The 17,851-nt window shown below is 41.9% G+C and overlaps 1 protein-coding gene across 2 annotated transcripts; it reads right to left on the bottom strand.

The window, feature by feature from the left end:
* Positions 1-2,007: 2,007 nt before the first annotated feature.
* Positions 2,008-12,579, bottom strand: mapk4 (mitogen-activated protein kinase 4; the record flags this gene model as incomplete). Of its 2 annotated transcripts, none has more annotated exons than XM_083912935.1 (8): positions 2,008-2,955; positions 3,169-3,322; positions 3,541-3,760; positions 4,060-4,138; positions 4,409-4,491; positions 5,732-5,876; positions 10,927-11,102; positions 12,213-12,579. In XM_083912935.1, 8 exons carry the CDS (start codon positions 12,577-12,579, stop codon positions 2,008-2,010), a joined length of 2,172 nt encoding a protein of 723 aa, XP_083769061.1. The 2 variants fall into 2 exon arrangements, with proteins under 2 accessions (XP_083769061.1, XP_083769060.1); XM_083912934.1 differs by having other exon boundaries at positions 3,169-3,334.
* Between the last annotated feature and the right edge of the window lie 5,272 nt (positions 12,580-17,851).

A 17,851-nucleotide genomic window follows, 5' to 3' on the forward strand; every position in this document is an offset into this window, starting at 1 on the left:
CCTGCATCTGTGAATGTGCTAGTGCCTCTAAAATGTGCTTCATGTCTTTTGTGACTGTAAAAGGAATATACCTGACTTTGCTGTATCATAGGTTGTACTGTTAACAATTCTCACATATGGCTCATACTAAGGTGTGCAAGTTATGATCTGCTCACAATCTGGAGGTCAACATGTTTAAACCAACCTCACATGTAAGTCAACATGTAACAGAGCTGCAGTAGAGAAAGAGATACAGTTGCTGCATTGTGGGAAAATGGTTATCGTCTTGACTGAGGCTGTCAGTCTCACCACACACTCATCCTCTTTTCTGTTCTGTGTGTAGATAGGATTAAAATGAATATGGAAAAGTGTATGGAAGGCTTGTTGCTAACTTACTGTTAGTTAGTCTGGTCAGTTGCTGGACTGAAAGATCTTTAAACATAAAAAACATGTCTTATTAGTTGTGGCTGTGCTGGCAGTGTGTTGTATGCATCTCAGTATTGTGCCTCTAGTGTGCCCAGCAGCTGGACCCTTGTGGTACATAAAGCTCATAGACTGTATCCATGTAGTACAACCATAGCATAGCTCTAGATGTCAAAAGTGAAACCAGGATGTGGAAGCCTATTTCTTATTTATTTAACTGTATTTCTTTTTGTCACTACCTTACCACCAATACCTTTAATGCCATTTCCATAAGATCGCTATCAGCATTTAAATTTGAGTGAAGTGAATGTCAGATGCGCTTGATTGAGAAAGTACAAGGCACAAGCCACTGTTATTACAACTTATCTTTTACCTGATTTGGTTACATTGGAGGGGAGACATCTGAAGCCAGAATAAAGAACATTCTGAAGGTCTACTGTCTTCCACGCTGATAAAAAAAGTATTTCAATGTATATGTTTTGGTTATTTTCTGTTCCATACATTAATATGGTTACTGGGCAGCATTGAGGAGTTGTGAGTACCAATCGTTTTTCTACAAAGGTTGTAAAGAATCTACATTCTCCAAAATATAGGCTTATGTTGTTTGCATTATAGCTTTCTGTGGCTGACAAGTGAGAAAAAATGATGATAGGTATCTGGCTGCCTAGTACAGATATACATAGTATTTCATTAAGTGTACAGCAGGAAATGAAAATCTTTACGACTGAACTAGAGCATCAGTTATTACGATAGAGTATTCCACATTTAAACAAAATACAACTCACTCCAAATAAACAGAATATTGTGCTCTAGCATTCAGCAAATGATACTTTAGACACAAGAATATAATTTACAACAGTCTTGAGAAATATACTATAGAATTATTTATGACAACAGTTTTATACAAGTTTACAAGTCATGTACTGTAGCAGTGACAGAGCGCATTAAGTCACTGTGGGAGTGTTAAAACAGCAACAAATAAAATCGCAATGTTCACAATGTAGCATCATTTGACTTATCATTTTTCAGTTAATACATTCAGCTTGGAAAAAGCATATCCTGTGGCATTATCATTCTTTGGTGAACATCACCTCTGGAAGACTATCTGACAAAACTTTAAACAAACGTGGGTTAGTGTTATCCAGTACACAGTAACCTACATGGATAATTCTTGTTGTAGTCCTTTGCAGATGGTTGTGTCACGGAATAAGTCCCTATCAATTTGAGGTTTGACCCATCTTTAACTTGACAAATGATAGCATTAATCAGCTGATTATTTCTAAATATCCTCATGTAGAACAAACCCTTGATATTTGCGATGATAAGCATGGTTTTTCATATTCAACCCAAATGCTTTTGGACCTCTTATTGCCTGAGAGCACCTGTTGACAAAGCTGCAGGATTGCTTGTGTAATGAGGGCTTTAGTCACAGCGTGTAGCGTGTCATTATACAGTAGTAACAAAAAGACTGCCAACACTAAGGTCTAATATTTAAGCAGCATATTCAACCATGGACACCCCTCACTATGTAAAGCACTATGAGCACTTGGAAGTGCTACCCATTATGATGCTATCCTGTGATAGACCTGATGTTGAAATTTACCATCAAGAGTTGGGAGTCTGTGGTGGTGGAGTCCTGTGCTCTGGAAGCCTGGGCACCTTTCGGTTAATGTTCGGCTGTTTGCTTTCTTCCCTCCATCCTCCCTCTTTTCCTTTTATCCCGTCTGCTTTCTCCTTATTCTGCCTGCACAGTTTGAGTGCTCGGGATATGAACACGTCCAGGTCGAACAGTCGCTCTTTTTGCTTGACAGGAAGTGACTCCAAGGGGTCATTATTTACTGGCTGAGAAATGGAGGAAGTAGAAGAAAGGGGCCGAGATTCCGGGGAAGGGAAAAGTGGCCAGGTTGAGGGGGATGCCGTTTGAGATGACTGGGGGGGAAGCGGAGAGGTGGGAGATGAGGGGAGGAGTGAGGGAAGGGAATTAGATGTGACCTGAAGTGGGCTCAGTCTGTCCTCATCATATTCAGCTGATGGTTGCCGGACAACTTCCGCGTAATGGAAGACTGGAGTTGGGAGGTCAGACGGGGAGAGAGGAAGAGGGGGAGAGGAGATGAAGCAGGAGGGTGAACGTGGCTCCAAAGAAGAGCTGGGACTGGGCGAGTGCAGGCGAGACTGAGTGCTCTCCACCCAGCGAGAGATCTCCTGGAATAAATCCCCGGTCTCCTCCTCTTCCTCCTCTGCTGCTTCCTCCTCCTTCATCTCTCCCAGATCCTCCATGCTTCCACCAATAGGCTCAGCAGGCACAGGGAGGCTGTTAGTGTTAAGCTTCCAATGAGACAGATCCAGGATCAGCTTGGGCTCTGAGTAGTGTTGAGGCTTGCCCTCCCTCCAGGCAATTTTATCCAGATATGAGGGAGAGCCCACTTTGTAGTCACAGGAGCGGCCACAGTCCAGTTCCCCATACCCCAAACCACAGGCCCGTTCCAGAGAGGAGTGAGAGTTTTCCAGGAAGCGCTCAGCTGAGCTGCTGTGGGAATACTTGCGTGGGTCGACCTATGTAAAATAGATGGGGAGTAGCAGGTGGGAAGGGAGAAGGTGTTAAACGGGGAGGAGGAGTTAATTCCAGTTGTATTGTGTGTTGAACTGCTTTGATTCATTCTTATCTGTTATTAAATATTTTGACATTACATTTAATTAAAATAAGATTAATAAGGTTATACTCAAGAAGTCAGTCCGTATAGGCGGAAATGACAAAGCATATCTGACCTGAGCCTCCTCTAACAGTGAAGATGAACTGGCCCGGGGGTCTCTCTGCACCTCCTCATCTTCCGTGGTGTCTCCCAGGTCAGAGGTCATATGGCCAGGGGGCATGCAGCGACACCTCCCACCTGACTGCTGCCAGGACACATCTGTTGATAAACTGTTCTCATACCTACAGAAATTGAAAATGTATATTAGTCTTATAATAAATTTGCTCAGCAGTATATCCAGTCTTATTTACAATGGAAATGTTTGTATAGTTTCTCTTATCTCAATATGTTTTGCCAGACTTCTCTCTTCCAACAAATATTTGCACTTCAGCTTTCCATTTTTGCAGTTTTTCAATATATAAACATCAGTGTTCAAAAATCTATACACCTCTCCCAGTGGATGCTGGATGCCTGACTGTTGCTGTTGCTGAGGCTCTGCTCAGTGACGAGGCTGTCCTCCAGTTCGTCCTCGATGCGAAAGGGATGCGATGATGTGGGCTCATCCTCTGGACAGGAGTACTGCTGGAGGAAGGGATGGGACAGTGCTTCTTCAGCTGTCAGCCGGTCCATGGGGTTAAAAGTCAAGATACGCTCAAGGAAGTCCACGGCTTAGGGGAGAAATAAGAAGGGATCAGTGAGGAAGGAAGAAGAGGAGAAATAGAATGTAGTATCCATGAAATGTGTTTTTTTTTTTTAAATCATCATGCATCTTCCTTTCTCAGGGCTAAATGATATGTTAGACCTCCAAAGCCTACTCTATTATCTCTTTATCCTTCACAGCTCATGAGAAGCTGCTGTCGTCTGTGTCTTTTTTACTTCTCACATCTTCCATTACTCTTATTTGTACCCATTTAATTTCATACTGCTTGACCTTCCTTCTTACCACTACTCAATCCCCTCCCCTCACCCTGAGCATCCACTTCAGGCAGCAATTCAGAAAAGGGTTTCTTGACTCTCCATCCATGACTGACATATGAAGGCATCACCTGAGAAAGTATAACAGTGGGGTTAAAATATGTGCATAATTCTGCCCTGGTAATTTGTTTTTATTCATTTTAAGGTGCTCCTTTAAGTTAACTCTTGTTTATCAGCATATTCTAGTTGAAAGCAACACACAGGCATGATACAAAGAGTTGTGTACACATGCAACCATCTAGTCTATAGCTGCAAAAACATAACATGACAATGACACCCAGTTCCACATTTAAACAATCAGTTTGGAGACGCATAGCTAGCAGCAGTCACTGAGGCGTCACCTGCAGCAGGTCTTGCCTGTCCTCTTCTCTCAGCACCGGCACTGTGCCGAGAATCAGCTGCATCTGCTCCAGCTCATGAGCTCCTGGGAGAGGAAACCGGCCAATCGGAGACAAGCAGAGAAGAGACAGAGGATCAGTTACATAATGCAGGAAAAAGGGTGTCCAATTAGAGTCAAACAGGAATAACTAGGAGGTGTGAGCCGTCGAGTGAAAGAAACTTTAAGGTGAGGAGGTACAATAAATAAGATGGAGATAGGACGGAACACTTCACAGTCAAATCATTAATTGCACCAATGCAATAGCCAATTATTATAACATCAACTTCAATTCTAATTCAGTGCTTGAAATCACACAAAACAATACATTTTAGAATAAAGTAAATCTAAATCTTAAGTAAAACTTAAATACTGGTAGAATAGTAAAGTAAAGGCATATTGACTGACTGCTAAGCCACTGCAGGTACAGAATTTTGTTTCTACAGTACAACCTGTTGGACAGCAATTTTGAAGCTCAACTCTTAGTTCCCAAAGTTTAACTTTTGACAACTGATGACTGCAGAATGAATATGTAGAAGCCACTGAATGTGGTGTAAACAGAAGAGCAGTATGCTTGAACTTTTCAGCCCAGAGCAGAGCAGCAGCAGTTTACACCCTTGTAATACTGTGTGGATTTGCCCTCTAAATGTTTCCATTAAGCTGCACCTGCAGGTGGTGCTATATCAACACATTTGCCAGTTTAAGGAATATATCAGCAGTGCTAGTTTATTTGGATGAGAGTGCATTGCTTCCCCTGAGGTATACAAAAATAGTTGCAACATGTAAACTGTGGTGGTTAAGAGAAAAGCAACTCTAACAGTCGATGTATGGAATTCTAGCCATGGGGAACAACACAGAAAGAATGACGCTATTGAGTGTCTGGCACCATCTCTCCTGTGGCGTAGAGGGCTGGTGGAGGTCAAATTAGCCTGTCAGGATGAACTACATCTGCTTCAGACAGTGAGCATTTCTCTGTCATCATTATTATTCTGGTCAGGCAAAGAGGTAGCCTGCAGAAAGAGAAAAAAGTATCTTGGGTGGAGGACACTGGACAGAAAAACCTCTTCGCTCTTATTTGATGCCGTCTTGAGATGTAGTCTTTAAGCACCTTTTTAGTATTAGAATTTTACATAGGACATAATATATGTGTTTGAACTAAACTGATATGCTCGATTGTACGCAAAAAAGCCTGATTTCATATTTATCTTATTTAGGCTGATGTCTTTTTGCTAAGATGGTAAAGACAGATCTTGCAGGATTTAATGTATGACAAACAGTAGAGGTATACCTGCAAACGGCATGCGTCCGGTGAGCATCTCAGCCAGTATGCAGCCGGAGGCCCACATGTCGATGGCCTTGGTGTAGTTGTTGGGGGACAGGAGCAGACGGGGAGAACAATACCACTTAGTAACCAGACCCTCGGACAGATAACCCTGGAGAAGCAGGTGAGGGTGTGAGTGAGAGAAAAAGTAGGGGAAAGAGTTAAAAGACAGCAACAGAAATATTGTAGTAACAGTTCATATTTTAGTGATGAGCTGCAACAGCTTGGCTTGTTACCAGTTGTTATCATTTAGCAGTGCTTCCATGTGTATAAGATGAAGTTGCTCATATTAATTATAAGTGGAAGCATCATGAAGTCAGCAATGTCAGCTACAAAAAGAAAAGTTGAGCCCACAAAGGATATTTTGATCTACAGCCACAAAGACTCAATCATGTTACATTGGCTGCATGGGGATGGGTGGCTTCTTTTGATGCTCTGCTGTTTAAGGACACACTCCCCTATCATTAGGGCTGCTCCGACAAGGCTCCCTCCTGCCTTTTTCTTTTGTAAATGTTCACCTTGTATATAACACTGATGATGTGCATGGAGGTGATAATGAGAAGTTTTTGTGTCTGTTGATATCATTCATGCACTCGTCGCCACCTCTCACTTTCTGTAATCGCTCCATTCTCTGACCTTACAAAATCTCAAATTCCCCTCACTTACATTTACTTCTACTTAATTATATTTCTATTCTTTTCCTGGCCTCATATCTCTCCTTAACCATACTTTAGACTGCTTCAACTAATGAAAATAAAAGACTATAGACTACCCAACAAAATATGCGTATGCTTATTATTAGGCTAACACATGCTCATAAGGCTTACACATTTTCCCTCATTTATATATTTATTGGAAGCTGTTAGCTTATTTCATTTCAATACTTCGTGATGAAATAGGGAGACTGGGGACGTATAGAGTTCACGTTATTTCTTACTGGTATGCCATTTTTGTTTTTTGTTTTTTTAAAAACTATTTTCAGATTGGAAAAGCAGGGGTCCTTCTTGTGTCCTTTACTTCATCTCTACTCCTCTCCTCTTTTGTCCTCTGCCTTTCTCACCTTCTGCCCATCAGCCCTTTCCTAAAGCCAACCATTTCCATTTTCCATCTCACCATTTACCCATCTCCCTCTTTATCAGGTACTTTTAAAAGAATTACTCTGTCTAAGCTTATGCCATATAGACTGCATGGAATTCATCTTTGCTTACATGAGTTTTCATACTCAGAATGGATGTCAGAAATTGCTCTGTGAGCTTTTTCACATCAGTTAAATTATGTTGGGCCTCCTGTAACGCCGAGATAACACCCCACTACGCAGGACACAGTCCCCTCTGCCCAAAATGTTTTCATACCTTACTTGACAGCTGAAACACAAGTTCCCTCTTCATATTTGAAGATGGTAAAACATTTTTGGCTCGACCAGCTGGTTCAGGACATGACTCAGAGCCTTTACTCATTGTTAGCCACCCACGATAATGTTCCCTGTTATACATCCCTTCCAGCAATGTGCCCCTACATAGAATACAGCTTTCTTAGCAGTAACCACTCCTAGAATACAAGATGTTAAATGAGTTGCCCAGTTTCACAGCACCTTTTAGTAGCTGTAAATACAAAGCTATGAATTGAAATTCTGTTTTAGAGCTCTACTTCTGCCTTGCTGTTCATCTCTCTACACTTTGCTCCTACTTTGCCGCCTCTCCTCATTACCCCCTATATTATCTGTACTCTTACCTAGTCCTTTTTGTTATCTACTCCCTCTCTCTTCTGCCCTCACCGAGCCTTACTTACTGTACGATCTCCCCTTCCCCTCCGTGCCCTCTCTCATCGCTTCCTGTGTGCCAGCAGACACAGGGCAGAAACTGAAGCTGAGTGCTCAATGATGGTCTGACAAACACTAACATTCTTTTCTATTTGTCTGTCCCTCTTTGCTGATCAGTCTCTACTTTGTAAGCTTTTACTTGACAGTGTCTGTCAAGGAGTGGTTTCGTGATATTTTGATTTGATCATCAGCACCTTTGGCAATTGTTTTGTACAGAAAAATAAATGTAGGTTTCTGATTCACAAAATATTGCACAGATGTAGCAGATTTGATTTTCTAACTATAAGTAAACATGGTTTTCATGTTTGTTGGCTTCCGTCACTCCTTTCCTTTCCTCTCACCCCCCCCCCTGTCATCACCTCCCACTATCCTTTCCATCCATTCCCTTAATATCAGCTCACCTCAGTGTTTCTCTACCACCGTCAGCACATATGACAGTCTCATCATCTTTCTCTGTTTGCCACCCTCCTTGCTTCACCTCCCTTCTCACCCGTTTCATCCCTTCTTGTTTTCTTGTCAGTTGCAGTTTCACTCTTATTCTATTATTCTACTCCTACTACCCTTTCCTGCACCTTCTTCTTTTCCATCCCTTCTTTTCTCTTTCTTTTCCAACACTCCGCCCTTATTCACCTTTCCTCTTTCTCCTTCATCCAGGTCATGAATAATTTTCGGGGCGCTGCCTCAGCAGGTGACATTCACACACATACACACTCCAAGTTCTTACTGGTGTTGGCATAAACAATGTCACAAATAATGTTTCTTTGCCTGTTTCCATTTTCCCTCCTCTCAACCTTTCTGTCATCTCATTTTGCCTGTGTAAATGTTTGCCTGTGTAGTCAGAGGCGCACATCTAGACTGCTCATCAAACAGCCTCATTTCAATGCACTGCAGAGTCACAGTGTGCTGACCAAACTGCTGTGACAACACAGACCATGTATACTGTAGAAGCACTAAGAAAAGGAAGGGACTAGAAATAAAAAAGTCAACCTCATTATGTAAAAAATGACAGAATACAATATCTGACCCTATTTGGCAGTAATAGCGTAATAAGTAAAGTAACCACCAAACTTGTTTCATGACCAAATATGAAAGTTAATAATATTTGTGAATTTCACATCACAGCTGAGGTCCATGTCCATTACAACAAAACATTTTTTTTTGGGATTGAGGAGGGTAGCACATTCACTACAGACATCAGCTTTGGTGTCAACACTGCATCACAAATAGCCCAGCGTCATCTTACACACTCACTGTCATACACACAAGCACACATACACACGCACGCACACATGCACACACGAACGCGTGCACACACACACACACACACACACACACACACACACATACACATACACATACACACACACACACACACACACACACACACACACACACATAACTAATAATAGTTAATACAATCTCAATGCTAATGAACAATGACAAACTTGTGTTCGGCTGGCTCTCTAACAGACACATCAGCAGGGAGAGGCTATAATAGCTCCAAATATCCAACAATTCAAACCATGTCAGCAGTTATTTTAAAATTAGAGTGTAATGTGCAGCCTCGTTATCAAAGCATTGAGGCTAATGTCTGCAAAGGAAGAGGCTGATACAGCAGAACCATGGGAAAAAAATCTATCTATCTTTCCATCTATTGTACAAGTCTGAACATGGTGTTCTCTGACAGGCAGAACTCTTTCTGTAGGTCTTTCTGTCCTGTACGACCCAAACAACCTTCACCTATCTCACTCTTTCTCTGTTTGATCTCTTTTTTTGTCCCCCATTTTCCTTGTTTCTCCTTATTGCACTTTTGCTCACCCTCTTTCCTCCTCCTCTGTACTTTCCACCTCTCCCCCTTTCATCCCTCCAAGACTCAATAATTCTCACCATTGCTTCTCATCTGTTCACTGGGCCCCCTCCCTTTCCCCTGCAAACGCACCCCCTGTGTCTGCACCCAGCTGATCCCCAGTCCTGTGTTCTGAGTTGACAAAGATCGCCTTTCACAAGAGCTCCTCTCCACATGCACAGACCCGAGAAACACACAAACATACAAACACACACACACACACACACACACACACACACACACACACACACACACACACACACACACACACACACACACACACACACACACACACACACACACACACACACACACACACACACACACACACACACATCCTGCCCTGCTAGTGTTTCAGCATTGCTGTGGGATCTTTGTGCATAATAAAGCAGCACAATGGAACACTAAATTGTCACATTAATCTCTCAGAAGCCTTTATCTACACTGGACAGGCTAATCACAGGGTTTGATTAGCACAAAACTTGATACTAGGTTTGTGAAGAAAACGCTACTGTAATAGCTGGGGTTGAAAGGAGGCCTTATGTAAAAGACAGGTCAGCAACATCAGACGTAGGGATGTGTAAATGGAGATGCCAGTCATAGAAAAAAAACGACTTGGCTGTAGTGCAATCCCAGCATGTAGAATCCTTCTAAGAGGTGTAGCAGTTACACCTCAAACACTTTTCAGTGTCAAGTTTTGAAATTCTGTCTGAATTTGGCGAAAGCAGTGTTCACATACAAAACCACTGATTTTTCTAGAGATTCTTTTGCCACAGTGTTTCATTCTACAGTATATTCATTGCTATACAAGGACAAGCTTTGCCTGCTGTCTGATAACCACACAGGGCCAGGGCTGGAGGAGTTGATAACAGCTCTACCTCGATGACAGGGAGCAGAGATAATGTTTAATAATACAATGCTCTCTCTCGATTCATCCATCAGCAGCAGAACGGTCACACACTGTGTCAGACTGCAATGAGGAGAGTGAAAAATACTCTACTTTTTCAACTTTGCGCGCTCAAATATGTATAGGATGTATTGCAGAACAAGTATAAAAAAGTATCAAGACAAAAATATGCAATATTATGTGGACAGAGATGTACATTTTTATTGCTGGCATGTCCTCTCAAGATTATGGATTTGTAAAATAATATAAAACTTGTTAAGAGAGCATGAATCTAAAGAGAATAATGATCACAGGCATTTATTGGCCTCTGGTCAAAAGAACACTTGGCACACTTGCTGCATCTACATGCCCCCACCAAAAGATCCTTAAAAGTAGGTTTAGGCTGGAAAAGTTTGTACAAGTGTTGCTGATTATTATACATTTCCAGTTAATATGTCATGTTTGGTCATCAGTCTTTTCACTTTAAAAAAATAAGACATCCAACTATTATTATACAACCAAGCGAAACATCAAAATTTCTGTACATGTGAGTGTAAATGTCCTTGCAGTAAATATGATTGTGAGTGGTGTGTTTCCGTGTGCGGCTCTACCTTATGAGAATAATGGGGGTCGACTATCCTGGCCAGCCCAAAGTCTCCAATCTTGAGCAGTAGTTGGTCTGTGTTGATGAATATGTTGGCAGGCTTCAGGTCTCTGTGCAGGACATTAGCTGAGTGGATGAACTTCAGTCCCCTCAGCAGCTGGTAGAACAACAGAGTGGCATGACCTGTTGAAGGGCAAAGTCAGATATCAAAATACACCACACCACATCACTTGTCACTTGTGTAATTTCCATAACGATGCTTATTCCTAACCCAGTGAATATGCTTTGCTTTGTTTAATTGAGTAAAGCTACAGTATGGATGAGTTAATTCACATTTGAAGCACTCAAAAGTGACAATTATAAAAAACACATCATGAATGAATGAAGGGAAGGAAAAAGCACATTTTGAAGAATGTTTTGTGGATGTGGGCAAAACTGTTTTGGCATATATACATAACAAAAGAACCATCTGAATAAATGAATCAACACATTTTTGGCAAATAATAATAATGATATTCAAATGTGTGAACTGTGGAGAAAAATACTTCCACCGTCAGTGGTGGATTAAGGTGGTCAGGGGCTCCTAGGCTACTGTTTGTTTGGGCCCCCAACGTTATTATAATAATCATGCTTTATCAGAAAAAAACCCAGCTAGATCAGATGAAGAGTCCGCAACCTTGAAAAATCCTATTAATCTAGGAATTTTCTTTAGTAGAGCTTGGTCCCGCTGTTCTTTCAGTCGATGTGCTTTTCTTTTTCGTACTCTGCTATCACATTTCCACATTTTGCCGCTATACTGTATAGTAACAGTGAGTGACATATCATTTGACAACAAAACTAACCTTACGAACCCAGCCACATTGCAGCTCATTGGATAAACGTGTCCCATATCTATCCAATCAGCGACTTAATTTTTTTTAATGTTTCTAAGGGTCCCAACAGGAGGCACGTTTTTTCCCTTTGAATCACATTTACATTAACTAAAACGCTGGGACCAATATAAGGAACAGCTGTTTTGTCTTCTATTATGCATGGGGAATTACCTTTTTTTTCTCATTGTTTATTTTGTGACATGACATAAATCAGGCTGCAGCCTAGGCCAGCCTGTGCATTAATCCGCCTCTGTTCACGGTAAAAGAGTGTGTTTACACTGTGACTTAGCCAGATGTGCAGCAAGAAAAACAAGTAGTGTTCCAACATAAAGCACATTACTGTAGAAAAGAATGGCCACATTCAAAGAAAATAATGTTTAATGTTTGTTTAAAACTTGTCCCTTATTTTTGTTTTCCATACCTGTGGATAGGAGCCCTTGTTCCAGCAGCCGAGCCAGATCTGTCTCCATGCACTCCTGGACGATGTACAGGGCACTTAGCTGGGTCGGATCCCTGGGCAGTGGTCGTCCATACGGTGCCAAAACCTCATGAACCCTCACCACATTTTCATGGTGCAGCCGCCGGGTGATTTTGACCTCCCTCAGAGCGTGCTTTACCGTCACGGCATCACGCATCACCAGCTTTTTGATTGCTACGCGATGTCCGGTGCGATCATCCACAGCAGAGAGGACCAGGCCTGTAACACCTGTGCCGAGAGGTCGAAGGTCAACAAAGTGACCGCCCAGATCAAAGCCATGGAGGAAGAGGGGGGCGTCTTGTCTGGCCATGATAGCTCAGTGTGGAGGATCGGGACGGATGATAGATAGATTCCAGGTACCTCAAGCTTGATGAATCCCAACAATACCTCGATTACGATTGTTATTGGTACATGATGTTACATCTTGCTGGTTAGTTCAGAATCTTGAATAAAGACCTGATTTTTATATAAGTAGCTAGGGCATGTAGATGTCTGCTCTCATGTAGACAAGACCCAAATTCAGTACCACAACTAGCCTGGTGAAAGGTGGTGGCAGTTTTAGAGGCTTACAAAAGTTCCAGTAGGATTATTTTATCAGAAATTTTGGTTTTGAGTGGCACTCAGTATTGCAAAGAGGTTAGAAAAAAGATATTTCCTTCAGGCCTAAGAAGTGTCTCTGTGCATCATCTTCGTCTTTTCTTCTGGTCCTGTGATTTTTATTAAATCACCCTTTTCCTGATCCTGAACCAGCTGAGAATCCACTAGGTATCACATTTAAAACAACCTTTGAGGTGTTTAGGACCAGGACTGTAAACCATCTCCAGTACATGTTTGAAATAACAGATTTCTCCTTCAACATTTTCCTCTTGACACTTGATGATAATGTCTTTCTCTTCTCCAAAGATATTATCTGATGCTGTAGTCTGCTGGAGGGATGCACCTCTAACCTCACACTGTATCCATGCACAGATAGTCAGGATATCAGTTAGTCTTATTAATACTACCCAGGGCAGGGGTATCCATAGAAACAGCCCTCTGTGTGGCTGATCCTGCTCTTACATGTGTAGATGCATCATGGGACAGCAGCAGGCAGACAGTCGGCTCTGCACTCCTCTCTCTTTCTCTCTCTCCTGTATTTGTTATAGATCTGTGATCGACGAGTAAAGCCTTTGATAGTGAGGCAGGAGAAAAGAGGTGGGGTTATGTTAGTTAATTTCAATGAGACTCTGTTGGCTCCTCCTCTTCGTCCATGATACCAGAGTCAGTCGGTCAGTCAGGTTCATTCAGTGCGATATCCACAGTTGGACAGCAGCCTAATCCCAGAACTGTGCTACTCTCTGTGTGTGCATGTGCATAAGTGTGCAACGCATGCGTTTAATCACTCAGTAATCTGCTTCCTGTTGCATCCTAATGAATGTAGGGATTTCAGCATCAGTCCGTGGTCACGGTGGAAAGATAGTGCTATTAGCTGAGTCGCTCAACACATCTGCTTCTACTTCTGCTGCTACTGGGGAGTAAATGGGATGAACAGAACAGAAGATTAAGATGAAAGTTACGCAGCAAGAGAGCCAGTGTGTTAACAGGGTCTGTGTCGCAGGAGAGTTACCATTACATAACACTGAATGGCAGTGTAACCTAATCTACACCAGCAACTTGAATGTACTTAGAGAGGAAACTTACGTCAGTTCAATGATGCTTTAATATCTACAATATAACGCTGCTGAAACTTCAGATCAGATGGAATGGATTATCATGGCAACATTGTTTTCAATATTTATCAACTTTATTTTGTCTGATTAAAAGTGAATCAATCTACCTGACATTTTAGTTCTGTCTATTCCCACCCCCTGGAAAGCTCTAGGTATAGAGATGGAGAACAAACGCGCTGACTTTCTCACACCCCTACCCCCTGGGATGTGAGAAAGGAAACAATCCATCAATCCATAAAACAAATCCCTTTGCTGTCAAATGCCTGAGGGCAGGCTTCAGTATTAGCTCTTTTTCCTACTAGAAATGGGGGATGTGCACTCAATAACTGCTCCTAAACAGCCTTCAAAAATATTTACAAACATACTCCATGTTCATGTTAGCCTCAGTCAGGCTGAAAGAGTGCAAGATGAGAACAGAGAGAATGAGAGAGAGGGAGTGTTGACAGTGTTGCTGGGTGGGAAGTGCAGCAGTGGGCTAACTTTATATATAATGCATAACCAGCGAAGATGGCAAGTGGTGTTCTCGCTGTGCCTTTATTCTCCATATTTCATCAGCTTATGCAACCAGAATACATGCTAGAAATAAGAATTCGGTTGATGCAGTGCAGTAAAATGTAGTTATTTGCAATTGAAGCCCATTTACAGCATTGTTCAAAACAGCACACTGCCTTAAAAATATCCTTTAATTCAGGCAGAAAATGAAACTGATCCATTATGATAGGTGATAGTAAATAGGAACAAAGAAAGGTACATCCTGTTGTGCTCTGGCTTTGTGCTGCCGCTGCCGTGTCCCTGACTGTTTTCTTTTTCTTTTTGTACTCTATTTACTTCCCAACAGGCGTTAAGGCAGCTTAAGTTAAGATGGGAAACGCTGCATCCTCTCTGCACACTGGCTTCATGCGGCTGCCTTTGTGTGTCTACACAGACTCCAGTAACGCCCCTCTGACAGAACAAAAACAGTGAGGTTGAAGTGCATCTAATGAAACATAAAGCCCCGTTTCAGCCCCAAAAGGGCGAAAAAGTACCAACGGCAAACAGGCCCGTGCCTTTCTCCCTCCTCCACCAGCTTCACTGTCTATGTCAGTATCTGTTCGCTGTGCAATAACAAGAGGAAGAAGAAAGAAAGATAGATATGAACAGCAACCATCAGTAGGCTACTCACCGGAGCATTACGCAGCCGCAGCGCTGCCGTCCAGAAACAAAGATCCGGGGAAAAGATGAGAGGGATACGGGTCCTTGGAAGCAAAGTAAGTGAAACACGACCGCATTTCTCTCTTTCACGAGTGTTTGTGAGTGTATATGTGTGTGTGTGTGTGTGTGTGTGTGTTTGAGTGTGTGTGTGTGTCTGTGTGTGTTTGAACAGCCGGTACGGGTCGGCACCGGGGGCGATCCGCGGAGATGAGATAAGCCAGAGGCTGCCGGTGATTGTGGGCGACTGTCCGCTCTCTGTCAGAGGAGTGATCTGAGAGAGGGAGGAGAGAAGGCATCACCCTGATTCAGATACATCTACCAGACCTGAGTGACTTCACACACACACACACACTGCACCATTGATGATTAATCTCTCTCTCTCTCTCTCTCTCTCTCTCTCTCTCTCTCTCTCTCTCTCTCTCTCTCTCTCTCTCTCTCTCTCTCTCTCTCTCTCTCTCTCTCTCTCTCTCTCTCTCTCTCTTTCTCTCTCAACCTGGGGTCGTTCTGCAAGATGTTGAACTCACTGGTCTCCAGACCAACCATTAAAAGATTCAGTATATAAAAGCTAAGGGGTGTTTGAGATCCCCCTAAGAAGAAACTAGAGAGGATCCTCTGTTCATAGTGAATTCATATTTTGTTCTCTGATCTACTGTTGGGAGATAGTTATAATGGGAGTAAATTAAATGTATACTTTTGTATTTTCACACTTTATCGGCGAAAACCCCAGTTTTTGTTCTACAACACTCAGTGACCATTACAAAAGAATACAGCTAAAGACAACAGTGCAAAAGTACTACTCATACCATGTGATATAACTTATCATATAAAATTCGAAGAGTCATATTGGGATGATGTGTTTCAGTTCAGTTTGTGATTTCTTACTTTTACAGAAACAAGTTCTGACCACCCCAGAAAACTGTGAACTTGATGCACTGTGTGGGTAGGTACAGGCCCTTGTGAAGATGGAGAGTGTAGCAGGAGTAAAGCAAAAGCAGAAGTTTCTCCAGACTGCATATCAGTGTACAGGCTACCTGAGGGTGTAGCTTATGGTGCATGTGTAATATAAAACTCTAAATACAAAACATCCTTATAAAAATCTTAAAACACAATATTAAAGGGGACATACTGTACGTATTATGTTCATTTTCCAGGTTGTATTTTGGGTTTCTACTAAAAACATAAATTTTTTTCTCATATGGTCTGTCTGAATATACCTGTATTCACCTTCTGTCTGAAACACTCAGTTTTGTCTCTTCAAGGCCCCCTCCTTAAAAAGCCCAGTCTGCTGATTGGTCAGTGTTTCTGGGTCTAGCTCATCTGCGCTCTTTGTTTCTCTGCACCGTCACTGAGAACAGGGAATGACTGTAACAGCACTGTATTGGCACTTTCTATCTACATATAGTACGGTTGCGATATCACAACCCTTTAAAGGCAGTTTTTGAATACTGACTGGATGGAGTGTTTTGATACTTACGCAGTATTTGTATGGCACCTAGACCTGTTTTATCATAAATAAGAAATGGAAATCTAACTTCTTACAATATAGGACCTCTGAAAAGATAGCGGTCCGCCATGATAGAATAAGACAATGGCCACAGCCCCCCTATGTTTTTTGTACCGCCTTCCCTCCAAGTTGTGACCAGGCTAATCCCTGATCAGCTTTTTGTAGTTTTTTATGTAGTGCAGAATGAAAGTGGAGGCAGGTCACTAAGGATGAAAAAGTGATTATGCAGAGGTGGTACAGGATTAACAGAGAGGAGAGAGGCTGTAGAGTTAACACCTAATGTAATGAACCAGTGTAAAGTGACACCCTGATCTCATGGCTCAATCCCAGAGAAGAGCTACAGACATGGTTTTGGATTTGTTTGTGTTATTTCGACCTCATTTAATGACGGTGAAAATGCATAAAGAGGGAATGACGCTCCACGGCATTCTGTGACCTTGACAACAATGTTAACATATCTCTCTCATATCTCACCACCCTGTAGACCTCACTGTCTTTTTACTTTGTTATTTCATTGGACACTTTAAGTTGAATTTTAGCAAATTTCAAGAGTGATGCCGAAATCTAATGAATCCTTTGCTAAATGTGAGCCATTAGATGACAGGTCAGTGGTTCCTTTGTGATCGGAGAGGGGAAGTTGTAATCAGAGAGCTCGTGCTTTGGAAAAAATGAAAGCGACAAGAGAAGTTCTAATCTTGTCCCAAACAACAAATGCAGAAGTCGTGTATCTCTTGTATGATGCACCTAAAGTGAGGCTGCTTCTATTCAAAGAGACTTTACATGTTCCAGGTGTAAATCTGCTCCTTCTCCTGTGTGTTGGCGAGATAAAATGGGGTTACAAATTACAAGGTTGTCAAATGCTTTTGTTGCTGTTGTGTCAGAGCAAAGTCTTTCTTCATGTGTTTTTATTCAGTAACAGGGAAGCTTGATGAAAATGTAACGAGGACCATTTTTGCAATTTGCAAAATATATTTTCTTCCTCTTTCAAAAGTCGCTTTGTGGTCTTAAAATTATATGCTTTTCCATTATCTTTTTTACACAAAAATATCAGTGGACCAATCGGTCAGTCTTGAGACTCACGTATTTGATATTGTGATATGTGTCTGTCATGAGTGGGACTAACATTGGTGCAATTCAAAAATATATCTACAATCACAAAATAATGAAAGAACACTTTC

Source organism: Echiichthys vipera (assembly GCF_963691815.1).
Source record: "Echiichthys vipera genome assembly, chromosome: 4".
Taxonomy (NCBI): domain Eukaryota; kingdom Metazoa; phylum Chordata; class Actinopteri; order Perciformes; family Trachinidae; genus Echiichthys; species Echiichthys vipera.